Source organism: Hippopotamus amphibius, chromosome X (genome assembly GCF_030028045.1).
Source record: "Hippopotamus amphibius kiboko isolate mHipAmp2 chromosome X, mHipAmp2.hap2, whole genome shotgun sequence".
NCBI lineage: Eukaryota > Metazoa > Chordata > Mammalia > Artiodactyla > Hippopotamidae > Hippopotamus > Hippopotamus amphibius.
In genome coordinates this window covers 22,742,665-22,758,527 of record NC_080203.1, presented here as the reverse complement: position 1 = coordinate 22,758,527, position 15,863 = coordinate 22,742,665, and the positions used below count along the sequence as shown (strand labels likewise).

The 15,863-nt window shown below is 38.4% G+C and overlaps 1 protein-coding gene across 2 annotated transcripts in view; it reads right to left on the bottom strand.

The window, feature by feature from the left end:
* Nucleotides 1–15,863, bottom strand: part of AIFM1 (apoptosis inducing factor mitochondria associated 1) — a 28,407-nt gene that overhangs the window by 10,925 nt on the left and 1,619 nt on the right. The window contains exons 2-6 of one of the 2 annotated variants that reach the window (XM_057718434.1): nucleotides 10,618–10,760; nucleotides 6,317–6,416; nucleotides 5,221–5,345; nucleotides 4,968–5,098; nucleotides 3,685–3,775 (exon numbers count right to left, since the gene is read on the bottom strand). In XM_057718434.1, the coding sequence (XP_057574417.1) occupies nucleotides 3,685–3,775; nucleotides 4,968–5,098; nucleotides 5,221–5,345; nucleotides 6,317–6,416; nucleotides 10,618–10,760 (590 nt within the window). Of the gene's footprint in view, nucleotides 1–3,684; nucleotides 3,776–4,967; nucleotides 5,099–5,220; nucleotides 5,346–6,316; nucleotides 6,417–9,306; nucleotides 9,438–10,617; nucleotides 10,761–15,863 lie in introns of both variants that reach the window. The other variant, XM_057718435.1, reaches the window with a different exon arrangement.

The window sequence follows — 15,863 nt, the reverse complement described above, 5'->3', positions numbered from 1 at the left end:
ACTTTTCATCTGAGCCACATCTAGAATCCTATCTCAAACTTCTACTTCAAACATCTCACTCTTCGGTCACAATTTTCCATCCTTCCCGCTTTCTCTCAGTTCCACTGTCACCTATCCTTGCTTTTGATTTTCTCCATTTACACAGTGGGCTGTTCCATTCCAACTGATCTGGGCCAATAGCAGATCATCCAAAATGTGCTCCTGCCAGCATCCCTAATTTCCTTTCACCCTGCTCCTAATGGTGAAAAGCTTGAGCTTTGCAATCAGAGAGACTGCGGTTCCTGTCTCTGCTCCACTCCTTACGAGCAGTGACACCATTCATTCAAGACATATTTACTAAGTACCTAGTATGTGTCAGGCACTGTGCTAAGTGCTGAGGACACAATGTTGAGAAAAGGACAATGTTCCTGCCTTCAGAGTATAGTAGCCAAGACAGACAATTTAATGAGTACTACAACCAAGAGTAGAAATGCTCTAATAACGACAGTACAGGTAGCGCTAGAAACATATGACAAGTGCACCCAATCAAGCCTTCTGAGGGGCCATGACACAAACTGAGATTGGATGGCTGAGTAGCTTCTTTAGCTGCCTTTGATTTCTCCTGGGTAAGCTCCCTCTTCAATCCAATCCCTCTACTCAACCCTCAAACTGCTCACTCTCAGATAACCACCTGGTGTCCTAGTTTATGGCAAAAACAAGTAAAGCCATTAGATGTGATCTTCCTCAGCTTCCCGTAAGGGTTCCCACCTTCCAACCCCGAAATAAAAACTTTACTTCCTTTCTTCCAGCTCCTGGGATGAGGGGGCCTTTCTGTTGTTTCTATGCCTGACCCCCAGCCCTTCCTTCCTCTCCCAGAACATTTCCTTATCAGTCGCCTGCTCATTCCCCCATTCCTGACATCTTACCCCTCAGCCTACTGACATGTTTAAGTCTGTCCCATCCTAAATGTCCCACCTTTGATTCTATGTCTTTCTCAAGCTTTTGTCCAATGCCATCTCTGTTCTGTCATTTAAACTTTCTGAAAGAGTAGTTTATCCTCTTTTCTAACTTCACAATATCTGAACACCGCAATGTAATGGGTCATTTCACAATTCTTTTTTTTAGCAGTCTTTTGCTGTGGTGATACTATGGATCACAACCTCCTTCTTGAAACTCCAACCTTGGCTCCTGCCCTGGACTCTCCTCATTCTACCCTTTTAATACTTCTTTCCTTGTCTCCTTTTTGGACACTTTTTCTTAAGCCTGTTTCCTGAAATTTGGGTTCCTCAGGGTTCCATCTTTGCCTCACTTCTTTTCTGACTACCTCAGTTCTCCGCAGGAGGCCTCACCTACTCTCATGGTTTCAATTCCTACTCACATGCAGATGATTCCCAAATCTGTATCTGAGCCCAGAACCCTCTGGACATTACGACTGTAATGTATCCAACTACCCTCAGGACATATCCACACAGATATTCCACTTCACACTTAACAGTTCAAAATGAAATTTTATGTCCTCCTTAAACTAGGTCTTCCTCTTGCAATGTCTCTCTCTCAGCTGGGGGTATACACCATCTACCATACAAGCTGGAAATCAGAAAGTCATCTTTGCCTCCCCCCTCTCCCTCATGTTCTGCCTCCAATCAGTCACCATCACACCCCGCCAAGTTTGCTTTTGTGCCTTCAGTCTGTTCACTACTCTTTTTATTTAATATAAATTTATTTATTTATTTATTTATTTATTTATTTATTTATTTTATTGGCTGTGTTGGGTCTTTTTTGCTGTGCGCGGGCTTTCTTCTTTTTTTAGTTGCAGTGAGTGGGGGCTACTCTTTGTTGTGGTGCGTGGGCTCCTCATTGCTGTGGCTTCTCTTGTTGCGGAGCATGGGCTCTAGGCGGGTGGGCTTCAGTAGTTGCAGCACATGGGCTCAACAGTTGTGGTTCACAGGTTCTAAAGCGCAGGCTCAATAGTTGGGGCGCACGGGCTTAGTTGCTCCGCAGCATGTGGGATCTTCCTGGAGCAGGGATTGAACCCGTGTCCCCTGCATTGGCAGGTGGATTCTCAACCACTGCGCCACCTAGGAAGCCCTGTTCACTACTCTTCACCACCTTTCTGTTAGGAAGCTATACAATGATGTTATTAAGAGCTCGGGGTTTGGAATCAGAATTCTCCATTCAGAGAGATCTGGGCTCAAATTCTGTCTCCACCACTGATTAACTATGTGATCTTGAGCAAGTTACTTAACACCTCTTTTTCATCTAAATTTCTTTCTCCATAAAATGAAAATAACAACAGTACCTACTTCATCAGATTATTGTGAGGGAAAAATGATGTAATACACATAAAGCATTTTAAAACTATGCTTACTTCACCATCACCACTACAATAGTCTTCAAAATGGTCTATCTCTAGTCTTGTTCCCCTGAAAACCATCCTCCTCACAGCCAACTGAGTGATTACTTAAAATTCAATCCAACTGTTTTATATCCTTGTCTAAAACTCAACAGCTCCTCAGTGCCAATGGGATAAAACTCAAGCTGTTTCACACAACAGAGCTCTCAACAATCAGGCCTCTGCATAATTTCTCGGTTTCATTCCTGCCACTTCTTAACTTTCTGCTCTGTCGGAAACTAGCTGCTTCTGTTTCCCTGCACTGAACATGCTTTTTCATACCCTTGTGGCTTTGCTTATGCTATTCTTTTTTACTTCAATGCTCTTCACTTTTCTCTAATCTGGTGAATGCCTCTTCATTCTGTAAGATTTCTCATTCTATAAGAGTGCCTTCTCCAGGAAGCCTTTCCTGAGACTATCATTATACTGGGCACACTTCCCAATGATTCCCACAATATACTAAACTTCCTTCTTACTCCAAATCTGTGTTATGATTATCTGTTCATGTTTCTACCTAATACTGTTAGCCCCTAGATGGCAGGGCCTGTGCTATTTACCCATAGGGGATACTTAATACATAAAGTCTTCTTACCAGCTTATCCACAAACCCATATCCACATTCTCTGCCTAACACCCCCTTATAGGAGAAGTGGGCATGTCCCTATCAAGGTCAATGCCTCCACTTGTGCTCTGGATCCCATCTACTTTGGGCTTTGCTTGTTCTGGTAACACTTTCCTCTCTACTGGAACATTACCATTAGTTCACAAACACACTCTAGACCTCCTTCCTGTTAACGAAAACAAAAACATAATACAACAAAACAAAACCCTCCCTGGATCCTAAATGCCCTCCAGTAACTGCCCCCAGTATTCAGGCACTCACATTTGTAAAGTCTAACAATACTTTCCATGTTCATGTCATGCCTGAATTATTTTACTATCCTGAATAATATACATTTGTCAATCTCTTGTCATCAATAAACCCAAAGAAATGTTAGTGTGGAAAAACATGAACAAGAACGAAAGGCAGAGGAGCAAATCAGGAGAAGGAACAGCTTCAGTCTCCAATGATTTGACTTCCCCGGGAAAGTTTACCTAGCCTGCTACTCTAGGCTTGAGACTAGTGCTTTCCTCAGGAAGACACACTAATTAGTGTAGACTGGCAATATTAAACCTAAAATGACTTGATCTTTCTTTGATGAACTACAATGGCAGGACAGATGTAAACGGTAGTGGGAATACAAGTCACCATACTCGCTGCCCACATGGACACATAGATAGAGACTGACGAAGGAAGCAGCCTACTAGCTCACCTTCTTTCCAGTGAGGACAGCCACACCACCATTCTCAATGTGAGGCAGGTCCTGAGCAGAGACATAGAAAGAAGGTGGCTGGAAATATATGCTGTACAGAGAAAAGGCAGAAAATGTTATAAGTATCTGGAACTACTATCAACTTCCCCCAGAGCTTTAGTAAAATTGCTTCCACCATGGAAAACTTCTAGGAACAGTCTCCAAGGCCACTATATCTTGGTTGTGACTTATACAGAGGTATTTTACACCAGTGAGTCTCAACTGGGAGCAATTTTGCCTACCAGGGACATCTGACAATGTCTGGATACATTTTTGGCTATAACAGGGATGCTTCTGGTATCTAGTGGGTAGAGGCCAGGGATGCTGTTAGATATCCTACAATGCACAGACCAGGCCCCCAAAACAAAGAATTATCCAACCCTAAATGTCAATAGTGCTGAGGTTGAGAAACCTTTCAAAGTCAGGACAAAAGTGTCTAAGAAGCTGGTACTCATATCCACCCAAACGAGCTGTTTCGAATGGCACTGGTCAATGGACAACTAGGTCTAGCTCCTGGGATGATTTTCCCTCAAATAGTAGACAATAACTATGAAATATTAAATAAGGGATGCGTGACACAATTGGAAGTATGCATCCTGCTTGAGAATAGGACATGATAATACGAGTGACGGAGGCAGGTAGATTTATAAAATTTAGTCCAGTGTCAAAGGGGTCTACTGAGAAAAATAATTGATACCCAAAGAACATGGTACTGGACTCAGGAGATCCAAGCAGTCTTTTAAAAGGGGAGGGCTTCCTGACCTGTATTTCCAAGTCTCTCATGCAAACATTTTAATAGAGGTTCTTCCTTACAGTGTTCCCACTCTATTCCCCCCAATTCTGAGTGCCTTCTAGGGCTTCAAAGAAAGTGCCATAGAACAGTGTCTTTTTTTTTTTTTTTTTTTTTGCTTTTATGGGACATGCGTAGGGAGGTGTGAAGAAGCAGCAACACAGGCCGAGCTGCTCTTCACTAAAGAAGTCTAACACAAAGTCCTGGAAACATGAGTACTTCGAATGCCAACATTACATCTTCAGTTGGTAGATCTGGTTAACAGAATCTAGGACTCCCACCACTATAGCCTGTTGTTGCCCCTAAGCTGTAGCAAGTGTGTACCACAGCAGACTCCAGAGTGCAGCCAAGTCATCTGTTCTACACACTGCATGTGGTTCATGCAAAATCCTGACCTATTCTCTGTGCTTAGCTGCAGTAGCTGGTCGGGCCCATTTTACATAAGTGAACAGACCTCCTCTCTTTTCCATTCCACTGTTTGAATCGCAGTGTCTTTGTGACATTTGGATCATCTGAAAACCACAGTTCTTTTGAAAGAGGAGGTCTCATGTATGGCAGCTCAGGATCTTCAGATACGATCAGTACCTTTAAACACAAAATAATGATACTTATCAGAGCCAAGTCATTTAAGAGACAAATAAAGTATTCATACTGGCTAAGTGCTCGCAGACTGCATCTTCCATGCCGAGCAAGACAGTGTGCCTTACTCTGGCCCCAGGATCCCGAGCCCGGATGGATCTGGCTGCAGCAAAAGCAGCAGTGCCTCCACCAATGAGCAGGAATGGAACGTGACTTGGTACTCTGACTTGAGGAACTGGCTCTTCTTCTGGAGCTGTAAGCCAAAGACCAGACAGGGTGAATTTTTTTTTAAGTCTCAGATGACTCCTTGCCACTATTTAAAAAAAATCACCTTGCACTTGACTCAATCCTTTACATAAAAAGCTAGTAAAACACTGCAGCTACATTAATCTTATCAAATTTCACAGCATTCTCATAGGACAGGAAAAAGAAGCATCGGTTTCATTTCATAAGTGAAAAATACCGCAAAAAAGAGGTGAATAATTTGGTCAATGTCATTCACTCACTAAGTCTCTCAGAATTAGAACCCAGCTTAAATGTTTAGCTATTTCTAAAATATATTTGAAAGTATATATTAGAAGGTTTCTGCCCTTCCCATTAATTTCTTAATGACCAACAGGAAAATATCAAGTTCAGTTGCACCTTTGGTTAGCAATAAAGGAGGGAAATCCAGCAGATAAACTGGGGATTAGTAAACAATGTTCAAGAATAAGGAGGCGTTATGGAGCAAAACTATGGAAATCGCCTACCCAGAGTTGTGGGGCTTATTAAAGGATTAAAACACGACTCTCTGAAAAATTAAGCTGGATGCGTGGGATGGAAGTGATGGCTAGCGCTATATGCTTTAGGGAAACAAATATATCTTTAACAACTTGAAACTCCAAAGAACAAAACAGACCAAAAGAATGTCCTCATTGAAAAAAAAAGGCCTTCATCTCTTTTCCAAAAACTTTCCTCGCCAAGCTTTCATTTTTTATTTAAAGCTTGCCTTTTAAGAGTCTAATATAAAGAAAAACAACCAATCATAACTATCACTAATTTTATTCTCAAACCCAAATTACAGTCAAACACTGCAACAAATTGCTCCCAGGTCTGGGGTAATACTATAGTTTCTGGAAGCTTACAATCTCACAGCATCATCATGTCTACAAGATACCCACAAAGCATAGCACCCAAACTGTTTATAACTTTCCCTTTATATACTGAGTCTCAAATCATACTCACCAGATGATGTGGCCCTTTTCTGTTTTTCTTCTGGTGTCAGCCCTAACCCTGAAATTCTTTCATTGTATCTTTTTTTGTCATCTTTTATTGTCTTGTAGGCCTGCAGACACAAACATGGAGAAAATTTATTTCATCATACAGCTAGCTAGCTCATATCATCAGTAACATTCATTATCTTTCAATTAAATGAGAAGCTTTTGTCTACATGAGATAAGTTCTTCTATGTTAGAATCACTAAGGCAAAATTATTTTCTTAAGAAATAAAAAATACTGAGTGTATACACACTTGGTGTGGAAAGAATACAGGTAAGCAGATGAAAATGTTCCAGTTTCAGATTTCCTTAGGCTGTATGTGAAGAATTTTCCTCATATTTATTTATTTATTTTTCCTCATATTTAATTCTGAAGGTACAGCTAAAGAAAAAAGAAAAACATTTTATACTGGAAGAAAAAAGTGCTAGGAAGAGCTAAACTTTATAAACGGGGTTTTGGACTATGCTGGATACTAGCTGTGAAACCAATCTATATGGTCCTGGGTAGGAAGCTGGGACAAAAGTTTTCTTGGTAGATGTCCCAAGTTTCGCTAATAGATAACGCCCTGAAGCATGATCACCAGTAAGCCTGGTCTTATGGAGTAACCTGTCTTTCCCTCAATGGCTTATCCTTTTATGACACTCAGATACTTAATGGGCAAACATCTCACTTAAACACCTATTGCATTTCAAATATATTGTCTTTTCTAGCCTTTCAAATTGAAGGGTACCTTAGCATTGACTAGTTTTTTTTTTTTTTTTAAATACAGCATCAGAATTTATTGGAGATTTTTTAAAAAGCAGTAGGCAAGAATGACTTGTTTTGATTATACTTTTGCTCTTTTGTACCCCACAGGGTCAACGAGATAGGAATTTATGTGACCATATGCCAGCTGAAATCCCAGATTATTAATTAATTGGAGGAGAAAGTAAGGACAATCAGAGGGAGTATCATAAAACATGTTCTAAGAATACTTCTATAAGCCCCTTACAAAGCAGCCCACTAGGCAGTGTGCTGCAATAAGGAACCTGGACTCTCAGACCTGGACCTGACATTTATCAGCCTGGAAACATCTAACATACGATATGAATGGACTAGAAAATTAAGTACTATATGTTAAAAGATAATGGTTATTCCTTGAATTTACCACTAAATTCATCAAATTCATAAATTGAATTCAACTAACTAATTTCAGGAAGAAAGTTTTTATCTTGGCATCAGTTATTATACACAAGTCCAGCATTTACTCATTCCTTAAAAAAATATTTATTTTAAGAAAGGGACTTTTACCTAAAATGATGGCTTAAGCTGGTCAGTGTGAGTGAACAGAGAAATAAACTGGGGTCATGTTCACATTGAGAGGGATATCCAAAAATAGCCTAGGCCCTCTCATACCTCCTCATGGCTTTACACACGAGGGGAAGAGCAGACCAAGAAATATCTTGAGGTTTAGTGGGGAAAGGACAAGAAAGAGGTTTGTCATATATTTATATACATATATATTTATATATTTAGCTTTTAAGTAAATGTTCCGATATAAAAATGTTTTCAGACATACTAAATTTACCTCTCCCCCAAGTGTCTCTGTCTCCCCAGTTTGCACAGATTTTCAGTTAGTGACATGAATACGTAAGGTTAAGAAAAACTACAAACTTATGAAATATGTTAGCAGACAACTTTTCTAAACAGATGAATATAGTGCCATTTATTCAACTTAAAGGAATATGAAAGGAAACAGTTCATTTTCTGAGTGAGGCAATGTGGTCCAGAGCCCAAATACTAAACCTCATTAAATATTCTAAAGGCCACCTTGACTCTGCTCACTGACAAATCTAAGCCACCTCAGATCATGTTTTAAATTATTTAAAACGTAACATAAAACTATACAAAATAGTTTGATAACAGAGGTAGACAAAAGCTTATCATTTAACCCCAAACCACTGTAATATAGCAGCTTTATTATTACCAGTGTTGGATAAACCCAGAGGGCAATGAGGCATTTAACTGAATAGCTTGAGAGGAACTTGTGCTTCACAGACATTTCTAACACAGAACAAAGCAGCAGTGAGTGGCCCTATCTCACGGCCTGGCATTAAGAGATTTGCCTGGCCAGCTCTGTGGAGGCCATCCAACTCAGGTACAGCAATGTAAACCAGAGGTTTAATAGGTTTCAACTGTTACAAACATACCAGATGCAAACACTTTAAATCTATTTCTGAATGAATGGTGTGGAACTGATGGGAAAAGTTGAGAGAGCTATAAAATGGAAAAGTTAAGGTTTAGAGGGTAGTATCTGAATTATGAATGAGAGGCATTTAAGAAAGCAGTCTACACAAATGCGTTAGCTTTTACCACTTCAGCCACTAGTTTGACCAAATTACAGACTACAAAAGGGACACTGCCAAATGAATTTGCTTGAAATAGAGGCTGGGGGTGAGCGGGGAGAACACTGCAGTTTCTATGGCTTTTTGGACCTCCTCAGAAGCATTCAATAAAATGCCTTTTCACAATAAAAGTAGGGTTAATTTATTGCTTCCCACAAAACACAGAAATTACATTTTACCTAAAATGATTCAAAATGGATGGTGTTCAAGTTCCCTTTACCTGCATTCAATGTTTACTCTTTGAGACTGTCCTGTTAGGTATGCAGCACTAAAGCACAATATAATTTAGCATCATAAAAAATAATTATGAAATCGGCAAAAGTTTCAAAGAAAGGTTGATGGTGAGGATTTATAATAATTATTAAATGTATGGCTTTAGATATATCCAGTAAGACTTTAACAGTCTGAAGAATGAGACTGGAGGACTCCCTAGTGACTGACAATGTCCCTTTAATAAATACCGAGAAAGCACATGCTGTGAATATTTCATTGTATTCTAATGGATCAAGTTTTCATTAGTGCCACGGTCTCACCCACCCTACCCCAAAATATATTTTAGTGTAAGTATCTTACATAATAAACTCCTGCCCCAGTGACTGTTGCTCCTACAATTAAGAAGTATACTAGGTTGCTGCCATCTTTCCCAGAAGCACCTGTAGACGCTAGTGATCTAGAAGGGAATCCTAGGTGATGACACTGCACAACTGTAGGTAAAGATAAGGCCAAGAAAGAAACAAAAGGAAATAGAAAAAGCACTAAGTATTAATGAAGAAACATTCAACACAAAGGCAGGGAAGCATTTTTGGTTACTCTGTGCTAAAAAAGAAAAAAATGCTGCTCCAGGATTGGAGGAGAATATATATTTCCTCAAAGTCTGTTATCAGACAGAGCTCACCTATTTCTTACTCTGATTTGATTCACAACTGGCAAGAGCTGTATTTCTTGTGCACTTGAGAGTTAGGTCAGGGAATGATAATCTAAGTAACTTCAAATAATTTTCATGTCCCTTTCTTCTTAAACCTAGATCAAGTAACAAAGATAAGTTCACCATCTTACCAACATAGAAAGAGCTAAAACTGTAATGCTGTCCAACCATTTGCTCTCAATGAGTAAAACAAACAGCTTCTTCCTTCAATCAAGGGCGTTACTAGGTGTCATCTAAGTTGGTTCACTCAGCCTTACATGATCCAACTTTAGACTAATCTGCTTAGTCACAGTAAACCCTGCCAAGTTAAAAAAAATGCCCACAGAATAATTCCTCTGTGACCAGCTAAGCTGATCAGAGTTCATTTAAGGAGATATTATGGTGGTAATACTACATAGAAGTTAAAACATATTTCTCACCTCACACAAACTCCATCCTAAAATTGGAATACTAGATACTAGGCCTACTTCTATAATTTAGTACTTGGGTGAGATTTAGGGATAGTTTTCCTTTCAGAAACTCTGGATTGAAGGTTGTCGTTTTTAAATGTTTATTATCCCAAGGAAAAATAAAATATTTGACAAATGGGTCAAAATCAAATATTGTGCTAAGGAGCTGCAATGAATTTTGACCATATTCACAGGTTAGTGTGTCACATCCAAAAGAAAAGATACAATTTTGTGGATTAGTCAAATCTAAGAAAATGCAGAGGCTTTCAAGTAAAGAGTAAAAAGACAAATGAAAAGAACAAAGATAATCAATGTGAGATTAAATTTCAGTCATTCCCAAGTTGGTTCTCATAGGATATTAGACAGTAGGCACTTTAAAGAAGGCTTTTTGGAAATTTTTCCAAAAGGAGAAAGGAGAATTAGTTGTAAAAGTCTTAAAGCAGAGTAGTACTGAGTCTGTTAATGGGAGCTGTTTGGCAGCTTCTTTACACAAGCTGCTTTTCTACTTACATATGCACCAGCTCCTATTGTTGATAAGCCCACAATAAGGACTAATACAGAATTATCGATTTTGCCCCCTGATGCACCAGAGCTAGCCATTTGTCTTGCCATCTGGAGTTCTAGAGGAACATGCCATCGCTGGAACAAGTTGCCTAAGGAACACAATTTATTAAGACACACACACATACAAGAATAAAATAGTTAATACATGTTTATGACTAAATGTCAATGCATTGTACAAGTAAAGACTTAACTGCCCATTGGGCTGTGTGATATTCACTCTCAAATGACCAAGGGAAAAAATCTTCAAAACTGTACACACAAATACAACAGATATCAGAATGCACACTCTTAAGTTGTTGGAGTTTGAATAGTACAATTTAATGCTGTCCAGGGAGGAATTTATAGCTTCCAGAAAAGGAAATGAAAAACACACAGGCAGTTCATCAAATGCTTCTCTCTTCACATCTTCACCATAAATGAAGTAAACATGGAGAGATGACTGAATAGATAGACATAACAAGTTAACTACAGGCTACCTGGGACATTCTAACCACCACTTCAGGAGTAATCTAAATGGCTGGCTCAAACCTTGCACAAAATAATAAACTCCTGCAACACAGTCTAACCAGAATACAGTTTAGCGTTGTGTGAAACGTAATGTGTCCTGGAAGACAGAAATGGTAAAGCTTAAAAGAAAACCAGAAAAAATAATTTAGGTGGATTTATCTCCCCCAAAGAACTGAAGAATTTGGACTATGAAATATTTTTTAGAATGACAAAATTTAAAATATCCACCAACTATCGATACTTGGCTCTTAGTCCTCCAAAATAATACAAAGATTATCTTGATGTAAAAACTCGGTACAGCTATGGAGAAATCTGAGGATCATACGCTCACACAAGGAAATGTGAGGGTTTCACAGACTTCTTTCTCCAGGAGGATGCTGCCATTTTCAGATGAAGGAAGAAGGTCTCAGCACCTTCTCTGCTTGTGAAATTCCTCATGTTGACTATTGACCTAGAACAAGGGTTTGCAAACTTTTTCTGTAAAGAACTAGATAGAAAATATTTTCAGGTTTGGGGGCCACATGGTGTCTGCTGCAACTATTCAATTCTGCTGATGTTGCGCAAAAGCCACAACATATAAATGAATGGGCACGATTGTGACCCGATAAAACTTTGTTAATGGACATTGAAATGTGAATTTTAAGTAATTTTCAAAAAATAGTCTATTAAAAACTTTTTTCAGCCATCTAAAAAATGTAAAAACCAATTTTAGCTCAAGGGGCATACAAAAGCATGTGGGTTTGGCCTGTGGGAGGCAATTTGCCAATCCTGATATAGAACAGTGGTTCTAAAACTTGAGTGTGCATCAGGATCCCCTGGAGGGTTTGTTAAAACATGGATGGCTAGACGTATCCCCAGTTTCTGAGTTGGAGGATCTGGGAGAGGGCTCAAGAATTTGCGTTTCTAACAAGTTCCCAGATGGTGCTGATGCTGCCAGTCCACAATTGAGAATCACTGGTCTAGGGGCAAGTAGATATGTTCTGGTCTGACCAAGCTTTAAAAGACAGAATAGCGCCGGCAGCTATTCCGTATGTACTTGCAGAGATTTGAAATAGGGAGCTTTCCCCTTTGCTATCAGAATTACAGGACTCAGTGTGGTAAAAACATGTCCAAAAAGGGGCTGCAGTCTCTTACCTGAAATCCTTGGGAACATGTGTATTCCAGAACTTAGAACTGTTAGGTTATAAGTATGTAATGCATACACCATATAGTAAGTAACACCCAACACAGTAGGGGCAGCAACCCAGTGAAGCACATTAATGTTCCTCTGACCAATCACGCTGAGTGGAAGAAATAAAAGATTCTAAGTAGCTTCTCTCCAGTTAAGGTCAGGTTTTACTGACAAATGAGTTACAAAAACATGATTTTTAGTCCTATTTTGATTTCTAAATTATATTTAAGAGACTATGGACCTATATTCTTAGAACTGGAAATGTATTTCTCTCTACTGTTTTTATTTCTTACCTGTTTTAGAATCCTTCATCACCACATGAAATAAAATGGCTTATATTTGGAAATAACAACAAACCATGAAAATAAAAATGTGTGAAGGTGGAGAAGCTTATCTCAATATAGGCAAGATGTTGATTTTCAGAGGTCCATAAAAATGATGAAGCATTAGCAATAGAAACTGACAACTCTTAGAGCTTAGAAAATGAAACTGGGTAGAAAAAGTTTCACATGGTTAGGTTCAGTACAAAGAATTTAGTTTTGTCCCTTACCTCCACCCGTTTTTTTTTTAACTTAAAATAAATGCTTTTAAAATTCCGTTTACCCCTCTAGAAGATCCTAAATCTAGAAATCATAACAACTTTGTTTTAATATAATAATTTAACATAATACTCTGATTTTGCTTGCTTTTCACAAACATAAAACTAAAGGTGTAGATTTGGGTACGCTCAGCAGTTTTGCCTCAATTTGCCCCCAAAAAAGACATTTAAAAGTAAATTGATTTTTTACAAGGTAAATGGGTTTACATTTAAACTACTGCTTGAAAAGAAATATAATACAATATTGTCATTGACAAAACCAACTTTTTACATATTTAGTGACTTCAAATTTGTAAAAGGTGATAATATTGTATGGATGTTTATATTTTCCCTCCAATTTTCTTTTACCTATAAAATTATTGCCATACCTTTCCCCCATAGCCTCAAAGTTTCAGGAAATTTTACATTATGACTGAAACGTGCCTTTTCACTTGTCTTACTAATGTGGGAAAGCCACCTTACTTCTTGACTTCTCATTGCACCAATCTACTTGTTTTAGATTTTCTGCAGTCAGACCACATGTACAGAGATAGCACTTTCTTCCTCACACTTAGGATTCAATTCTTTTTTTTTCAAATTTGATCAATTATACATAATAATATGATTGCCATTTTAGCGATAATTACAACCTCTACTGTGTCATATAATTATCATTTCTTTTTAATGGTTGGAATAATTAAGACCTACTCTCCTAGGAAGTCTGATATTATAACACAACATTATTGTCTATACTCATTATACCGTGCAAAGACTCAATTCCTGTAGGTGTTTGCTCAATAAATATTTCTTGAATTAATGAATAAAATAAGGAAATAGAAATTCTTCCCAGTTCTATTGATAAAGACTGAACATTTTGAAGAATTCTTGGCAAAGAAGTTTTGGCCAGATCCCATTTTACAGGCTGCTTAATAACAAATTAGTAACCTTGAATACCACAGGCTAGCATTAGAATAGTGCCGAAATCAGCAAATTCACTTCTGTAGATTTCATAATCTACTGTTTTTCCATACTCCCAGAAGGCCTTTTCCAGAAATACATCCACACAATTGAGGCACCTAGGAATCTCAAGTGGTTGAGGTTTATATGCTCTTGAATCTTGTTTTCTGAATGCCAAATTTATTTTTCTGACATGGATAAAACACATGATAGGACAAGCCTAGGTGATCTGTCCATTGTAGCTAGATGCCTCTTGTGTGAAACACTCTGAAGACACCAGAAGAAAAATGATTTAGATGACAGAAAAAAATATTGAACTCTATTCTGCAAAGTTAAGTCCTTTATAGTACTAGGGTTCAGTCACTGAGAATTTACCACGTACCAGAGACTGTACAAAATGCTAAGCACACAAAAATAAATACGACATAACTCCTGTCCTCAGGTAGTGTCTAGTTTAAGGAGGGGAGAATGGCTGCTACTATTCTGAATATCAGAAAATGAGCCTGACACAAATCACAAGAGACTCAAGGCTGCTCAGTTGGGTTTTTAATCCTTAGGTCAGACAAATGGAAGGGAAAGAGTCATTATTTATTCAGAATAGTAGTTTCCAAATTTGCCTGATCATATGAATTACATCAAGGGACTTGTTACATATCAATTCCCAAGGCTCTCTCCTGGAGATTTTGCATTCAGTACTGTTGGGGCTGGCTCTCCACTCAATTTATATGAGCAGGCAACTTTTGGAAATCTAAAGGTTACAATATGCAGCAACTCCCTTAAAATATTAGAAAATGTCTAGAAAATACACCATATTAATTGGTTGCAGAAAATGCTGACTTGCTAAAATTTTCTTCTGGAAAGTTTTGCCTCAGCAGAAAGAGTGGGTAAAGGCTCATCTTCTAGGCTTCAAAAAAGGTATCATTTGGCGGTGTCCAGGAAGCCTGGGTCCTTGCCCACAAAATGTCCAGTTTCCTTTTTAAGGAGGTGAGAAGGATTCTGAGCAGAGAAAAATGTACAAATATTTGACCCTCAGGTCAGGGGGTCGGTGATCGGTTTGATCACGTCGGCAGCACAATGTTTGATAACCAAATAAAATACTACAGAACAGAAAATATTACCTAACCAATCTGCTCCTCAGTGCTGAATGCAGATATATGTGGTGACTATTAATTACTTTCAATCATTTCTGGAAAGAGGCAGAGCATCCAAATAAAGTAAATAAACAAATAGGAGCAATCAGGGTTTTAAGGCAAAAGGCAACATATAATGGAAATGAACCTGACAATGGTGACAGCTGTGGAAGAGATGTTTCAAGGTAGGTTTAAAGTTTGCTACAATCCTGGTAAAGAACTAGTGGGGAGGAAGGGAAAGAAGGAGGGGTTAATGGCATATCAACAAACAATGCCTCTTCCTGATCTATGCAAAAACATATGGTAAATGCTACTATATGCAAAAAGAAATCAGATTAAAAGCAATTAGTAATCAAGCCACAAAACATGGCTGATTCCTAAAATGACAGAATCATTTCTTTTTTGAAATTGTAACCACCCCCACCCATTGCTAAAGATCATGATGTTATACTCTGGTGCCTGGCCAAAGGACAAAGAATAAGTGTGTACAAACAGATGATGGATATGTCGAGAAGTCAGAACATAGTCTACAGCAGACTGCTTTAAAATAAAGTCACGCAACGGAAAAGAACATTTTCAGTGAGTACTTTTCAGTAGTTCTAATTTCACCAACCACCTCAAATGTCTCATAAATCAATTTACCTTTGCAAATCCATACTTAATTGATAAGAACCTTTGGTCGGACTTTAGAATGCTGGCAAAAGTTGTGAGTTTTAAGCAAAATAAGTACACAAAGTTTAAAAGCCCAGTGTGGATGAAAATCTTTAGCTTACCTAAATTTCTGTGCAATTTACATAGAGCATCCTCATTTCAACACACAAAACCCATACAGATGACATCATAGACAGGA